The sequence below is a fragment of the Eurypyga helias genome, unplaced genomic scaffold (genome assembly GCF_000690775.1).
Source record: "Eurypyga helias isolate BGI_N326 unplaced genomic scaffold, ASM69077v1 scaffold12582, whole genome shotgun sequence".
In the NCBI taxonomy this organism is placed as follows: Eukaryota; Metazoa; Chordata; class Aves; order Eurypygiformes; family Eurypygidae; genus Eurypyga; species Eurypyga helias.
Window position 1 is genome coordinate 1 of NW_010236641.1, and position 14482 is coordinate 14482.

The 14482-nt window shown below is 36.6% G+C and overlaps 1 protein-coding gene across 1 annotated transcript; it reads left to right on the forward strand.

The window, feature by feature from the left end:
* Positions 1–1562: 1562 nt before the first annotated feature.
* On the forward strand, positions 1563–14245 carry LOC104504856 (protein-glutamine gamma-glutamyltransferase 5-like; the record flags this gene model as incomplete). The annotated part of the gene is made up of 11 exons (XM_010147172.1): positions 1563–1632; positions 6238–6417; positions 6965–7048; positions 7916–8034; positions 8530–8658; positions 8920–9097; positions 10011–10143; positions 11151–11254; positions 11359–11601; positions 12984–13310; positions 14088–14245. Coding segments are annotated over 11 exons (1725 nt in total), but the record flags the coding sequence as incomplete, so codon positions are not given.
* Between the last annotated feature and the right edge of the window lie 237 nt (positions 14246–14482).

Sequence of the window (14482 nt, forward strand, 5' to 3'; positions counted from 1 at the left end):
AGCCGGAGTTAAACCACGACATTGGTTACATGTCGTGGTTTACAAGTATTACATGTTGTAATACTTGCTTACACTCAACAGAGTAGCTGCCAGTGCTTTCAGGTTCTTTAAATACACCCTCATAGCAAATTGATTTATGAATTTTAAGAAACTTCTGGGTGTGTTCTGTGTCAGAGTTCATGTTACTTTGCCAGCCTATTGACCTTGTAATATGAAGCTTCTAAATGTCGGATGTGGATTCCTAACAAACATGGTGATTTTAAAGTTAACGTAAGGCATCCTTTTTTTTTTTTTTCTTTTTCTTCTCTATCCCCTTTCCTTGTTAGACATGAATATTCAGGAACTCTTGGGAGCAGAGAGTGATGCCAGTTCATGACTTCAAGTATTCCAATTTGACAGGTTACATTTTACTCCATCACTCCTTCCTGTTTCACTAAAATTGTAAGTAAGTTCATTAGTAAGGTGAACTCCAGTTCCAGTGATCAAAGGAATACAATTATATGACCAAGTGCAAAAAGTGAACTTTAGGGCTGCCAGCTGACATATGCTTAAGCTGACTAGCTAAAATAAAGCATTTTAGGCACTGTGGTTGCCACAGCTTTCCACTAGGTGGCACTTTCCCCAAAACACTTTAATCACAATTCACGTATTTTCTGATTCTTCCCTTTATTCCCTGTTGAGCTGTCATTTTGTGTTTCTTTTTCTTGAAAGGGTTCCTTGGATGCTTGATTACTGTGACTTCTCTATTGTTCCTGAATATATTAGTGATGCTGTGGAACTGCATCAGTGCTGTTCACAGGTGTTCTTTCTGTGATTGCAATGCCCTATTCTTCAATCCTCGCCCTTTCCTGGTGGCGTAATGGGCAATTGAAAGCCATGAAGATTTCAGAGCCTTAGCAGGTACACCACTTGACTTTGTCAATGCTCATCATATGTCAGTCTATTGTAATGCAAGTAACATTAAAAAAAAAACTATTGTAAAAGGTAAATGTAATCTCTACTATCGTAAGTACCGATTACCTCAGAAATTAAATAAATCTTCTCTGAACTATTATAGCATAAGTGCTTGTGCAGTAAGTGCCGAAGTCAAGGTCTTTAAAGAAGCTTAATAACCTTAACGGCTTAAATTCTGGAAGCACCTAAATCCTCATAAATGTGCTATCCTGCAGAATTTTCATCATATCATGATATCATCATATCACCTTCTTTGTATATTTCAGGGAATGTTGGATGTGTAAGATGCCATAATAATGTGAGATGACAGCTTGGGTGACCAATGAGTGGGGTGTTAAGGATAAAAATGGAGGCAGAAGGGAAAAGCACCCCGGGCTGGGACCAAGGTACTATCAACCTTAGCTTGGTGTACCTTGTCAGGCACGTACATGAAGGGAAACTGTTTCCAGGAGGAGACTCTTTGGATAGAGGGCAACAACCTTCCCTGGAGGTCAACCATCAGGACACATCAGTTGTTTAGACAGGCCATAAGGTGAGAGACAAAACCTTTCTTTGAACCATATCTTTATTTCCTGTTTGTGCTCATTCTCCCACGCCCCTTTCTTTAGGGTGGGGTCCCTGTTTGCATGGACTACCTGAGTCCAACTCATATGATGCAGTACTTGGAAGGCAAGAGGGGTAAGAACAGACTGAGTTCACCTACAGAGCTAGTACACTATGATTTTCTACCTTGTTAAAGATTCTTACTTTAGGCACTTGAGACTTAGGCTTGAGAGAGAGGACCAACCAGTCTGATAACTGTGAGCTGGCAACAGCAATTGGATGGCTTTGCAAACACTGATAGGCACGAGCTTGGGTATCTGAGAGGCTTTGCTTTGGGGCTGGGTATCTATATAGTGATCCTGCAGAGACAGGTAGGCACCAAAGCAGCTTCAAGGATCTAGGTGAGCATACTTACAGTGACTCATATCCATACAGAAAGTGTTCCGCTCCTGATTCAGGCCTTTATTATTTTGAACTCTTAATTAAGTCTCTTTGAACCCACAGGTGCAGCCACTTACTGGTGCTTATTTGTTTTCTTTTATTTGTCACAGGCTTTCATTTACCAAAATGTTTTAGACAGGTGATTGAACTAGATGTATTTGAAGGGATTTTAATCTACTCTTGGAAACTTTAACCAACCTTGGTACTTTTTTGTTCTGTTGTCTGGACACCAGTATGGGCATACGTTTGTAGGCAGGTGTCTGATAGTGACTAGACCACTACTATTCTCCTTTTACATGTTGATTTAAAGTCAATGTGTTTATGGCTACAAAATTATTTATTATGGAACATTATTGGGTTCAGTTTTATTTTTTTCAATGAGTTGAGGTTTAATAGTCAAATGACAAATATTAAGACGAAGTTTTCAAGTATATGACAAATGAATGGAATATTTAGTATTTGCATATTTTTTCATGTCTTCCTACCACCTATCCAAATATTTATAAATTTTAAATATACACACATTGAATATTACGTTCACTTTCATATGTATCAGTCATACAACTATTTTAACTAGTCTCCTCCAAACCCAATGTTGATGTGCTGATTTTTTTTCTTTCATTTCTGTGAAGTTATTTCACAATACATGAGTTGTTAAACTATGCTTACTAAGTTATTTCAGTGTTAGTTAAGCTGTTTCATTTTATGATTTCTTAAAGCACTGTCTAGAATCCAGGCAGTTATGCAAATCATTGAACTTCAGTCATTACGTTCTTTCTATATCAATGAATGATTTTTTGGCTTGGGGTTGGTTTGGTTGCTGGGTGTTTTTTGGGATTTTTTTTTCTTTAATCCAGAGTAGAAAAATTTGAATTTAATCAAACGTTTTCTTATGGAGTAAAGCTTGCCACAGAGGCATAAAAGGATAGGAGACAACTGTAGCAAATGTTCATTCTGGTTTGGCAGAGGAAATTTCAATCCACCTCTTCTATTTACAGGCTGATGTCCTCATCGCTGAATGTGCAGAGAAAACACTGTTGTAGTTGTTTTGTTTTATTTTCTTATGCTTGCCTGGAGTCTAAATAAAATAATACATTTTGGTATCAAACTACTTAAATGTTTTCTGTTCACAGAAATTATTGGAAATAATGGTTTTCATAATTTTGGGAGAAAGGAAGTAGAGTAACCTAAAAAGCTGTATAACTGGTTGTGTTCTACAACAGAAATGCACACAAACGATAAATAAATTCTGTAATTTTTAGATTAAATTTTACTGTTAATGCTAAAAACAGTTAATGCATCTCCTCTGTTTATTTTACAATTATCTAGGAAATTTTTTTTATTTTACTCTGATCTCTAATGGAAGGAGTGCTATGCAGAATTTTTGAAAGCTGGGATTTCTGCTTATATTATAATAAAAATTTTTGCTGATGATCATATTCAGAGTCTGAATTCAACTTAAGTCTATTGTTCTTTCACCTGTAGGTGATTGAAGACGTCTAGACAGAAGGTAACAGTAGGTTCTGGGATTTACAGGAACTTTAAATGACTAAAAATAGCGGCTTACACTGAAAGGTGTTTAGATTCATCCTGAGCTTAAAATATTTTTGAGACATGGTAAGCTGTGAGATGTTGAGTGCAATGCTACAGGTGAGGTACCAAAATCTCTCCCCCCTTCAGCCACAGGACTCTCCCTAATAATGCTGGAAGTTAAAATGAATCATTTATGAGCATCAGTAGACACATGGGTGGGGCCTCTCTGTAAACTGGTATTTTGTTGATGCAATATGTGTGACAGCCTTTTAGTTCTGAATATAAATGTTACTGAGAGGAAATTAGGTTGGTTCGTAGAGGAGATCAGTCAGACCTTGCAGTGCCTCTTGCAGAGAAGCAGATACCTCCACCAGTACTGTGCTTCAGACACTAGTACATGTAGAAGAAAAATGGAAGGTGAGTGTCTTAAAACTTTACTATCACTTGACTCAGTAATGAAGGCAGAAATAATTAAACAGTTGGGTTTAAGGACAAAAAAAAAAAATAGTACATATTTCAGTGTGGAATCAAGTCTAGGGATTACTTCTGTGGTTTAGATTTTACTTGTGGACTTAATGAAAGAAAAAAAACCCAACAATTTTTGAAAAAAAACTTTCCTTTTATAAAAGAAAAAAAGAACTCTGAGAGGAAGTGATGAAACAACAGCTAATTTTGAGAATAAAATAGAGCTTTGAAAAGAATGCATTTTATTTTGAGCATAAAATAAGAAGTACTAGTCTTAAGTATTTTCATGCTAGAAACAATTATTTCACAATGGATACCTGGAGTATTCTTTCTGGAATGAAGGCAAAATGTGAACTGATAGAGCAAACCCAGTGGCTGGTATTGGAAGCTGAGTTTCTACCAGAGAGAGAAAACCAGCAAGAGATGTGAAATTGATTAGCCTTTAGTATTTTCTCTGAGCAGCCTTTGCTTAAGAAGGCAATAGTTCACTCCTTTGTGATCCGGTTGTGATAATTAACTCTGATAAGCAAATTGTGGGCTGACTTTAGAGAAATTCCCTGGGAAACATGTAATAGCTCAGTTTCCAGATGTTCCGGTTCAGCTGGATTAATGAGTGGATGAAGTGTAGTTGTCTTGGTTTATAAACGCCTCCGGGAGTTGGGCAAGGATCTCCCAGGTTCTTTCAGTGTTCTTGACCACAGGAATTCATCATGTGTGCTGTAAGCGCTTCTAATCCTTTCTGTTCAGCCAGAACACTGCCTTATGGTTGACAACTCCCATTAAGATATGAGATTTTCTGTTAAATTCTGGTGCTCTTTCTTGTCAGCAGGTATGATGCATTCATGAGCAATTATGTTGTAATGCTTTGCTGTATTTTTTGCTTGCTGTTGATAGTGTGCGTGTTTTTAGTATGGGTAACGCCCAGGTCTCTGTTTATCTGCTGATATTTGATGAAGAGCTGGATGACGAATTCTTTACCAAATTTTTATGGGTAGATGAAAAATGAAATTATTTTGGTTCAAATAAATACATCAGAAAAACTTGCTTCTCTCCCCACCCCCCATCCCCCAATTCATTTCATTTGCAATTTACTTCAGGATGTTATCCTGGGAAACTCCACTGGAAAGTGTCCCCGGTCCCATGGGTTTAGCTATGTCTCCTTTTATGTGGATACACCCTTGTTTCTGGTTGGGAAAAGTTAGTTTCTCCTAAATACCAACACTGTATTCAACTTAGTGCCAATATAGTTGGAGAAGTAGCACTGTTTGGTTGTTCTGCAGGCTTAACAGGACCAAACTTAACGCTTTAGAATTAAAATAATATACAAGACTTTGTAGTTCAGTAAGCCCAGTTTCCAAAACTGCTGAGATCTGTGGCTTCCATTGTCTTCAATTAGAGTGAAACACATCTGAAAATAAGAAGTTGTATGCAAATAAGTCAAAATGAGTGTTGCCACCCATCCTTCTGGCACTAGAATCATAATTACCTCTGTGAAATGGCTGATATCCAGGCAGGGTGCCTAAGGGGGGATCAGCCAAGATTCTTGTCAAGCTAACCATAGCACTTGGGATAGATTGTCAGCATTTTTTTAAATGTCACAAGTTGTGAATATTCTCTATTAAAGTTCCTCAAAGATGTCTACAAGCATTTATGACTTTGGGAAATGCAAATTGAGACTTTTCCGTGCATATGTAACAGTCTTTTCAATTTTGGGGGTATGTGTATTAATATCTATTATTTTCATGAATCATTTGGAGTGCTACTAAATTTTCAAACTTCTACATTTGTTATCAACTCTTTTATTTATTCAATTTACTTTATTATTTTATTACTTTTATAAAAATCAAGTTCTAACTGACAGCATGTGCAAAACATTTGCTGTCCAGCTGTTATCAAAATATAACTGCCTGTAGACACTGTATTGTAATGTGGAGAGAATATTACAATGAAAAATCAAATTGCAAGTAGAGATACTAATATCATTCCTCAGCATCAGGTATTTATGAAGCAAGAAGACACACTATAAAAGATGTGAAACTGGTAGCACAGCTTTACAAATCATAGCATTATAAAAGTTTCCACCTGCAAGCTCGTGAAGTGGTGAACTTGTAAGGATGCTTTTATGGATGTATGTCACAGTCTTAGTGTTGCTGAATTTTGAACTAGGTCTTGAATTAATTTTTCAAAATAATTATCTCTGTCTTTCATAATTATCTCCTCTTTCATGTAATCCTGACCTTAGCCAATGGAGGGGACTTAATTATCTGTCTTTCCCTTTGTGTTCCTTTCTCCATCCTGCAGTCATTGAGCTGGGAGAAGTTGACCTCAACTGTCCTTCCAACTGCCAAATCCATAATACTCATTTCTTCGGAACTGACAGACAGATAATAAGAAGAGGGCAAGCCTTCAGCTTTTATGCTCGCTTCCAAAATCGGGAATGGGATGACTCTGTGGACAAGGCCATTTTCACCGTGGAGACAGGTATTCACTCCCAAACTCTGTGCAGTCTTTCCCGGTCCTATGCTAGTAATTAATATTGTCCATAGTCTTCCGTGACAAGTAATATCTACTTATTTAAGTTCTGTGAAAAGATTACCTTCCCCTAACTCAGGCAGTTCTGCTAACATGTAAAGTTTTCTCACTCTGCTACAGAAGTCACAAGTGAAAAAGAAATCCAAATCCGCTCTTGGGAACTTTGCATTGCAAATGATGGCTAAGCAAATTATTTGCCTTTTACATGCGCTTCATTTAGTCTGATTGAAGTTGTATTTATTTTCCCGAAAAGGACTCAGACCCTGTGAATCAAATGAGACGAAATGTACCTTCCCAATGGGCAGATGTCTAGATCAAACCTGCTGGAGTGCTTCCTACAAAATTCATCAGCCAAAATGCATCAATATCAGCGTGTTTCCTCCCTCCAGCGCCTGCATTGGCCGTTATATACTCAATATGCAAATCACATCTTGTGGCCACACATATCAGAGATGTCTTGGAGATTTTTATGTCCTTTTTAACCCTTGGTGTGCAGGTAAGAACTCTAGTGATGATCAGATAATTTTAAGAAAAATGATAGTCATGAGTAAAAATATTGAACATACTTATTACTTAGCTGGTAAGTAAGAGTTGGAATCACAGAAATATTGAGAAACAGGGAAGGATTATTTTGTTGTTGTTATATTTTCTTTATCCTGCAAATTCAGCACTGTCAGTGTTTGGATTTGGTTTATTAATGGTAGTAGACATGTTTTTCCCCATGCTTTTACAATGGCTTGAAAAGGACTAGAGGCGCTGGGGCACAAACTGAAATACAGGAGGTTTCTTCTGAATGTCAGGAAACACTTTTTTACTGTGAGGGTGACTGGTGCAGATTGCCCAAGGAGGTTGTGGAGTTTCTCTCTCTCTCTCTCTCTCCTTGGAGATATTCAAAAGACCTCTGGACATAGTCTTGGGTAATCAGCTCCAGGTGTCCCTACCTGAGCAGGGGAATTGGACCGTACAATGTCCAGGAGTCCCTTCCAATCTCAATCATTCTGTTCATTCTGTGGTGTCACCATGAAATAATATAGTACAAATACAAATGAAATTCTGTAGATCTGGTTCTGGTAGCAAGCAATTCTGGAGTCTGTAGGACCTTGCCAAAATCATTAAATGGCAAATATTAACATTGTCTATTCTTCTGATTTGATCAAAATCAGGTACCCAGCTCTAAGTGCACAATGCTTGACTCCTAGAACCGCTTAGTGTGAAGATAAATTGGAAGTCCTGTAGTTCAATTTACTGCAACAGGGAGAGGCTTAATAAAGGTAGTATCAAACCTTAAGTAGGAATGGTCTGTGAATATTTATATATAAAGAGCCTTCATCCTTGAACATGTTTAAAAGTATAAATAAAAAAAAAAGTAGGAAAAGAGAGAGGTAGAAGATACAGACCTGTTATAAACGTACATATGGTCTGACCGATAGCTTTATTTTTTTTCCAGATGACCCTGTTTATATGGACAATCAGGCCCATAGAGAAGAATATGTTCTGAATGAACATGGCATACTGTATGAAGGAGTTCACAAGCATATTACTTCTCGGCCATGGCACTTTGGACAGGTACTTTTTGATGACTTGTTCAGAAGTAGATATCATCCATATATGGATGAATTGTTATCCACGTTTTTTTTTCAGAAATGCATGCTATGTTATGAAGTGAAAAAGGTTTTTAGGACCATTCCAGACTATGTATGCATAAAAATAAAATATGTTTGAGAATCTCACTGTAGCCTAAACTGGAAGTTTTCTGTAGTAAATTTAAGGAAACTGCAATATGTTCTTGGAAAAGGTGAAACAGAATACTGTGCTTCTGAAGAAAAATTATTCCATTTGTCAAACATAAGCAAAAAAGACATGTTTTCTTCCCTTTGTTTTTCCTTCAGGCAGATAGTCAAAACCATGCAGACCACTAGGAGCTGTGCTTGATTAAAAAAAATACAGCATAGGGTAGGGGAGGAGAGAGGGCAGGTCATATACATGAAGAAGACTGGACAAGAAAGGAATTTTGTCAGTGTCGGAATACCATGGTGCCTGTGTTAACTTCTCTTTCCTCAGTTTGAAGATGGGATTCTGGATATCTGCTTGAAGATACTAGACATGGGTGCGAGTTACCATCACGGCTCTGATCGCGACCATTGTTGGCGCAATGATCCTGTGCATGTCAGCATGGTGGTAAATCACATGGTAAGACTTCTGGTGGTGTGTGACCTCTGAATATATCAGATCACTCTTATATTATATTGCAGAATGACAGATTGCACCGTAATCTGACACAATATGAATAGCAGAGAAAATACTTTCTGTGCTCAGATTCACAGGAAAAACTAACTTGTAACACTAATGTCTGATGATTTTGTGATATGCATAGGATGTGAAGACATGGTCATCTATTTGGTGGTTTGGTGGTATTTGGTCAGCAAGGTGGTTTTTCTTTTCTCTTTCTAGATAAGCAGCCATACCACTAACAGTATCATGAAGATTCCAGAAAACAATGATTACCTGAAAGGAACAAAACCATTTTCCTGGAATGGAAGTGTCCCTATTCTTCAGCAGTGGTACAATGGCAGATGCAGGCCGGTCAGATATGGGTACTGTGGGTCTCTTGCTTCAGTAATGTGCACAGGTATGGTATTTCAGTCTGCCCTTACCTAGTTACCGAAAAAGGAAGACAGAAAACGAGGATCAAAAACCTCTGACTCTAAAAACTACTGGAAAAATATTACTCATAAGAACTTTACTAGAAAAGAAATGGAATATTTTTCACTTGTTATGATATATCATGTCTCCTAACAGTGTTTATTATCCATCTGTTGCTTTCCTATACAGTGTGAAGAGCAAGAGGAGAAGCAGTACTGTCTTTTCTATGACCTTTGTACCATGCAGCTTTCGATAGTGCAGCTTTCATTAAAACACAGAGCAAATGCAGCCTCATGGAGCCAAAATTTATCCTTTGTATGAGGTTTGAAGGATGAGAAAACACACTGAGTTATGAACAGGAAGACAATCTCTAGCAATGTTTCCTTCTAAATGTAAAGGCAGAAGGCTGCGATATTCTTTAACTGCAAAGGATGAGATAGTAGTGAACTAAACTCTACAGACAAAAAAATTAAGTTCCAATTTTATACCATTTATTTAGTGAACCTGCTTCTACACTGAATAAAATAAAATTCAGGGTGTATCTTCATGTAGTACACTGTTTAAAAAAACCTCTAGGGTGTTTTATAAATGCAGGATCAGGATCATTATTTCTGAATTTACAATAGATTTGTTTGTGTTTCTTTCTTTTTGTTTTGTTTTATTTTAAAGCTGGAATTGTAACAAACCACTCCTTTCTGCTAGCCTCCTTTTAGACTACTTTTCAACCACTAAAAAGAAGTTTTGAAAACAGAATCACTTCATTCCAAATATTGCCTACTATCCATTTTATTTTTATAATTGCAAAGTAGAATATAGGAGAATTATTTATAAAATAAGTGGAGGATTTTTTGATAAATTAACATTTGTAATGACTAATGAATATTTTTTTTTCCTTATAGTGATGAGGTGTTTGGGAATTCCAAGCCGCGTTGTCACAAACTTCTGTTTTCCCTGCTCAATTGAGAATCCCCTTGGTATCAGTGAGATTTTTGACTGTACTGGAAAAAACCTGTGTGGTAAAGACAAGTTATGGTAAATAAGAAATAAACAAGCTCTTGTTTTTTTTAAAAAAAAAAAAGATAGAAAGACTAGTGCATCTCTTGTTGGTGTGGCAAGGCTGTTCTGTTTCCTAATGCATTTCAGCAACATGAAATTACTGAAGAGGGAGTCTGCTCAACCTACATTTTCATAAAAGAAAAAAAAACAACTCACTTGTGAGAATTGATGGTATCTGCTTATCCTTCTCAGCTGAAAGAATAAGGCCATCAGTCTTAGTAGCTGTAACAATATTAAGTAGATCATGAAATGTGAGGGAAAAATTATCACAATTATCTTCAGTCATAATCACTTTGTTGATAATTATGTCTTCTTCCTAAGGCTCCTTATCATGGATTACTTCATTGTTGTAAATCTTTCAATTCATGTTCATATAAGTATCGCTCAGTCATCATAGCAGAATTTTGTGTTTTCACCCTTGGCCTTTATGTTCATTGTTTCACTGCACCAGAATTTTGTTTGTATCCAAGTCTCATCTGTGAGAGCTTTTAATGAATTTTCTTCCCTTTCAAGACTCAAAAAGATGAGGTCAAACCGAAATACTAAGGGAACAAGGATCTTATTTTAGCACAAAAGACTTAAGGGTTTATTCTTTGTTAAACCATAAAAAAGAAGACTAAGACAGTACGTGATTGCCCTCTAAAAAAACAGGAGAAAAATGTTAGAAAATATAAACTACTTAAAAAAAAAAAAAAAAAAACCAAAAACAACAACCCCAAAAACCAAAACCTGGGTTGGCATATTATCAATTAAAAAAAGAATGTTTTGCTCTCAGGTCTACAAGGTCCTGGAACAAATTTCCAGTCTGAGTTATATAAAGCAAAACAAAAAACTCCTGTCCCCAAACATCACTAACAGTGTTATGACATAGAGAGTCTTCAGTTGATTAAAAGGTTATCTCTGACATGATTTTTCTCCATCATGAGGATTTAAACTTAATGATCCAAGTGGTGTCTTTAATCCTCTATTTCTGCATCCTACAGGCGATATCACTGCTGGAATGAATCTTGGATGGCTCGTAGGGACCTAAATCAGTGCTGTGGTGATTGGCAGTGTCTGGATCCGACACCTTTGGAAACAGGAAGAGGTACCTGTTTACTATAACTATAATTGTTTTCCTCAGCTTATGTTGCTGAGTTTCTCTACTGCTCAGGTTACAACCCATTATAATGTTTTTGTTATCTGGCTTAGGTTCAGCTTGCAGCGGCCCTACATGGGTTCGAAGCATCAGAGAAGGGGAACTGGACTTCGACTATGATGGTCATCATATGTTTTCTCGAGTAAACTCAAACTATGTGGGCTGGCTTTCACAAAACAATGCCCAAAAAACAAAATTCTTCTGCGATGCTTGGCCATGTGGACAGCTTCTAATCACCAAGAATATTGGCAGTGAGCAATTTGAAGATATCACTGGGTCTTACAAGTATGAACTAGGTATGATGAAAAGTCGTTAAATGGATTACAGGAAATTTTAACTGCTAAAAATATAAAATTATCAATGTAATCTGTCCTATGTTAAAATGAGTACAACAATCTGAGGATGTCTTTTTTTTTTAGAAAGAGGAAGATGACTTTCTGTTCAAAGATCTTGATTCCTAAACTTCTAAATATTTTTAGGTGATTTGAACAAAACACACAGTATGTACATCCAGATAAGATGGGTGGGGTAGGATAGGATAGGATATTTCAGTTGGAAGGGACCTACAATGATCATCTAGTTCAACTGCCTGACCATTTCAGGAATGACCACATGTTGAAGAATGTTATTAAGGGCATTGTCCAAATGCCTCTTTTTAAGGCACTGACAGGCACAGGGTATTGATCACCTCCCTAGGAATGCTGTTCCAGTGTTTGACCACTCTCTCGCTAAAGGAATGTTTCCTAATGTCAAGTCTGAACCTTCCCTGGTGCAGCTTTGAACCATTCCCACACATCCTGGCACTGTATGGCAGGGAGAAGAGATCAGCACCTCTATCTCTATGTCCCTTCCCCAGGCCAGGGTAGAGGACAATGAGGTAACCCCTCAGACTCCTTTTCTCCAAACCAGGCAAACCCAAAGTCCTTAGCTGCTCCTCACAGGACATGCTTTCCAGCCCTTTTAATACCACTATTTACATACATGTTCTGGTCTCACCTGTACAGTAGTTTAAAATATTAGCAGACTTGAGATAATCTAAAAAACCCTAGTTTCTTTTAAACTCAGGATTAACATTTTACTTGTTCCTTCTTGTACCAGGCCTGTCAGAAAATGTGCTTACTTACTAAATTCATGTATTATTAGGATATTCTGCTGTTCTTACTTTGGGCTACTGGTTTTCATTTTCCAGAAGTAGGGAGGAGCTCAACCAGCAAAATTGCCTAAAGGAATGAAGAGCGGATCACAGTTGGTTGTAAAATTGCAAGCTCTGTTGTTTTTGAATATTTTTTTTACATGAACAAAAAAGAAATCAATTGACAGTTTCTTTGTTTGAAAGGCATATTTTGCTCTTTAAGAGACATGGCAGCATTTCATATTCACTCTAACCTTTATAAAGAGTTATATTTTGAGTTTTGCACTTACTCTATGTTTTGAGATTTACATGACCATTTTTAAATCTAATAGAAGTAAATTTTTAAAAATGTTTTTCTCAGCTATTTATCTTCTTCTATGCATTCAGACTACCATATTTTTTTTTGTTCACTGATGTAATTTGTTCTACACCAAACCACTACATAAGGTTTCAGGAAGGAGGAAGAAGAAATTTAATTATATTATTTACATAGATATGACTTCTTTTGCCTCCAGCAGATTCATTATCATGCATCTTCTTCAACAGGTTCTGTGAAAAACAAAGAAGCCTACTACCGAGCTTACAGGAGAATTCACCCAGGGTACTGCAATGCTTCCAACTGTCATATTGAGAGAGAGCTATCATCTGTGAAAAACCCATTTTTGAGTGACTCTGGTATTAACATGAGGCTAAAGATGGGTAACTGCCCAATGTATGGTGAAGACGTCCAGCTGCACTGGCTGCTTGAAAATCTGCGTGGTGAAAACAAAAACCTGAAGTTTAATTTGAGCGCACAAATAATAACCTACAGTGGTTGTCCAATGGATCAGTTTTGGAAAGATAGTGTGAATGTCACATTAGGTCCAAGGGAAGGTAAGAACGTGAATTTGTCTAATGCCCTTCTATTCACTGTTCTCAGAAGATACTTTGCTTTTTAGGGTTAGTGGAGACTTCCTAATATTAGTGGGAAGTGAAATGGAAACTATGTTAAATATTGACCGCTGAATGCCGTTTAGGGTGATCCCTCAAAAATCATCAGTGTTAATACTACGTGTATAAGGACAGGTAATTCATAGTCTTTGTTTAATTTCTCAAGACTTAGAGATTCTGATGATCATTTAAACGTTACTGTTAATCAATTCTGGATTCTATATTCAATACAAAGATAAAGTTACATCTGTTTATCAGAAAAGCAATTTATTTCCTTTAGCCAGAAGATATTAGCCAGTGTAAAACACTGGTTTTAAGCACTTTAATTCCTTTAAATTACTTTTAAATGTAATTATTTCCAGGTATACCATATGCTGGTAACTGCAAAGGTGTATCAGAGCATAAACACTTCTTTGGATGGTTAACATCTTAATATCCAAATTTTTAATAATAGTAATAATAATAATAGTAATATTAATAAACAAACCTCCTTGTAAATGCACTGGTATAGTTGTATTAACTGAAAAGTGTGAAGCTGGTTGTTGAAGGTAGCAATGTATCACCCTAAGCCTGGAAAAATCATATCTGTGTTCAAAGATGCTGTGATAACTTAACATTTAATTGAGCCATTTTAAGTACCAGTTAAAATTTAGGAGGAAGGAAAATGGAAATATTAGCCAAAAAATAAGAAAAAATAATTAAAATACGTTTGTTTTACAGTGAAAAAAATTCCACTGTGTATATCCTATAGTCAATATGGACCTTATCTCTGTGATCACAACATTATGAAAGTAGTTGCTGTCTCAGATCCAGAGTGTGGAGAAGTTCTGATGGTGAGCAGGGATATCGTGGTCAACAGGCCACCTGTCATTGTAAAGGTAAAGAGCTTCTATTATGGGATTTGTGATCTAAGGAACTGACTTAGGGACTTTTATTGGCCACTTCCTAGGTACAACGCAAATAACCTAGAAATTATTTCTTTTTTAATTTCTTCTGTTGTATTTTTATGTTAGCAAGATCAGTGTGATTTTAAATGTATAAAAGTTACTTAGAGTGATGTATAGAGATCATAGAAGTAAATAGGAAAGAAACATGTTGTCGTGGTTTAACTCCGG